Source organism: Marmota flaviventris, chromosome 18, assembly GCF_047511675.1.
Source record: "Marmota flaviventris isolate mMarFla1 chromosome 18, mMarFla1.hap1, whole genome shotgun sequence".
Classification (NCBI taxonomy): domain Eukaryota; kingdom Metazoa; phylum Chordata; class Mammalia; order Rodentia; family Sciuridae; genus Marmota; species Marmota flaviventris.
Genome location: NC_092515.1, coordinates 17,514,226 through 17,516,591, shown reverse-complemented (window position 1 = coordinate 17,516,591; position 2,366 = coordinate 17,514,226). Strand labels below are relative to the sequence as shown.

Here is a 2,366-nt window from a genome sequence, read left to right as displayed (position 1 = left end):
TTGTCTCTTCCTTCTTCTCCTGTCTTTTACCAACACTGCAAAGGTCAGCAGCTGCTGTCATGAAGCTAGGGAGAGAAGGAGGGGGAGCATGCCCACAGCCAGGGTAAGCTCTCCCTTGGAATGACGCTTTTGACATCCCAACATAAACTGCTGCACACCAATGGGTTGGTGACTAAAGTCACTTGGAATGAGCCAATAAGGCAGGGGCCTGGCCCAAGTGTTCCTCCTGCACTGGGGAAGACGTAGCCCCTGGGGCAGTTTGAGCCATCAGTGGCTAGGCATAGAGCTGTCCTCTGGTGGACCCCCACGATCTCGGCTACACATGCATCACTCAGAAAAAAGCCCCTTCCTATCCTGGCTCCCTTCTTAGCCCCTCGCCTCTGGCAGTCCAGCCTCGCTCCAGCCCAGGATGCCCCATTAGCTGCTCACCCAAGCTGCTAGTGCCTGAGGCTAATGGCCCTGCCACCCCGCCCTCCTCTCTTCCAGCTCACTGCCCATCCCGGGCATCCTCCGGCAACCCAGTGAGGGGACTCCTGAGCCTCAGAGACATCTGGCAGTACCAAGAGGTGAGTCCCTCTTTCTGTGGCTCCTCTTCTCACCAATGATCCCCCAGGTCCCCTGCCTGGGGTGTCCCCTGAGATCTGCTAAGTTCCTCCCCCATGACATGGATGGGATCTGGCTTACCCTGGGCTCTCCCCTGGGGACCTCCTCTGCTCCCTGTAGCTCATATCCAAGCCCAGGGTCCTCCCTCACCTCTGCACCTGCCCTGCGGGCTCCCCACTGGCAGGGAGTAATCTCAGGAGTGGGACCCATCCCCAAGGAAGCCACTCTGACCTCTCTAAATCCCTTCCCTCCCCAGAGCCTAAGGGAGCCAGAGGCTGCCCATCCTCCTTGACTGCATGCCTGGCTGTTTTTTCCTGTTACCACACCGCTGTCCTCTTCTTTGCAAGAGGTGACATGGTGGAAAGACAGCTGAGTCCTTGCTGCTGATCCTGGCTCCACGGCTGCCTGGCTGCCACCTCCTTCAGCGGCCTCGGTTTCCTCTGCCTCACCCCAGGCAGCGCGGAAGCCAGCTCTCTGGTCGCGATCTGAAGACCAAGTGGGACCAAGCGGAGTGCAGGAGCGGCTGCCTCATGAACCTGCCTCCGCAGCTCTCCTTCGCCCTGTATGTGGCCGCCTTTGCCCTGGGCTTCCCGCTCAATGTCCTGGCCATCAGAAGCGCGGCTTCCCACGCCCGGCACCGCCTCACTCCCAGCCTGGTCTACGCCCTCCACCTGGGCTGCTCTGACCTCCTGCTGGCCATCTCTCTGCCCCTGAAGGCCGTGGAGGCCCTGGCCTCGGGGACTTGGCCTCTGCCGGTCCAGCTGTGCCCTGCCTTTTCCCTGGTCCACTTCGCCCCGCTCTACGCTGGCGGGGGCTTCCTGGCTGCTCTGAGCGCCGGCCGCTACCTGGGCGCAGCCTTCCCCCTGGGCTACCAAGCCCTCCGGCGGCCGCGCTACTCCTGGGGCGTCTGCGTGGTGATATGGGCCCTCGTCCTCTGTCATCTGGGGCTGGTCTTGGGGTTGGAGGCTCCGGGAGGTTGGCTGGACAACACCACCAGCTCCCTGGGCATCAACAGAGTGGCCAACGGCTCCCCCGTCTGCCTGGAGGCCTGGGACCCGGCGTCTGCCGGCCCCGCCCGCCTCAGTCTCTCCCTCCTGCTCTTCTTTGTGCCCCTGATCATCACCGCGTTCTCTTACGTGGGCTGCCTCCGGGCCCTGGCCCACTCGGGCCTGAGCCACAGGCGGAAGGTCAGGGCAGCCTGGGTGGCCGGTGGGGCCCTGCTCACGCTGCTACTCTGCTTGGGGCCCTACAACGCCTCCAACGTGGCCGGCTTCCTGCGCCCCGACATGGGGGCCCAGTGGCGAAAACTGGGGCTCATCACAGGGGCCTGGAGTGTGGTGCTCAATCCACTGGTGACTGGCTACCTGGGAGCAGGTCCTGGCCGTGGGACGGTGTGTGTGGCAAGAATGCAAGGAGGAACATTCCAGAAATAGCAGCTTCTGCGGGGAGAAAGGGGCTTCTCCAGGCCCCATGTCGGGGCTGCCCCATCAGAACTGCAGGGCAGCCTTGCCAGGAGCCATCCCCAGCGCCATCTGTGGGAAGAGCTAAGCCTGGAGAGGACAACACCCCGTCCAGAGAGAGGAGTGGAGGCCAGGGGCTGGTACCTCCACACGTCAGCTTGCCTCCTGCCTCTGCCTCACTCCTCGCGTCCTTTCTGCCCACTAGGAGGATGACGTCTGGCTTCTAATCCAGAGGAACACCACTGTGCAATGCTACCCTGCAGCCATTTGTGAGGAAAGAACATTTTGATTTCTAAAGAAGAG

General features: G+C 62.3%; 1 protein-coding gene across 1 annotated transcript; it reads left to right on the top strand.

The window, feature by feature from the left end:
* The first annotated feature begins 1,133 nt into the window (after nt 1-1,133).
* On the top strand, nt 1,134-2,036 carry Ffar1 (free fatty acid receptor 1). Its single transcript, XM_027941327.2, has one exon. It carries the CDS (start codon nt 1,134-1,136, stop codon nt 2,034-2,036), a length of 903 nt encoding a protein of 300 aa, XP_027797128.1.
* The last annotated feature ends 330 nt before the right edge of the window (nt 2,037-2,366 follow it).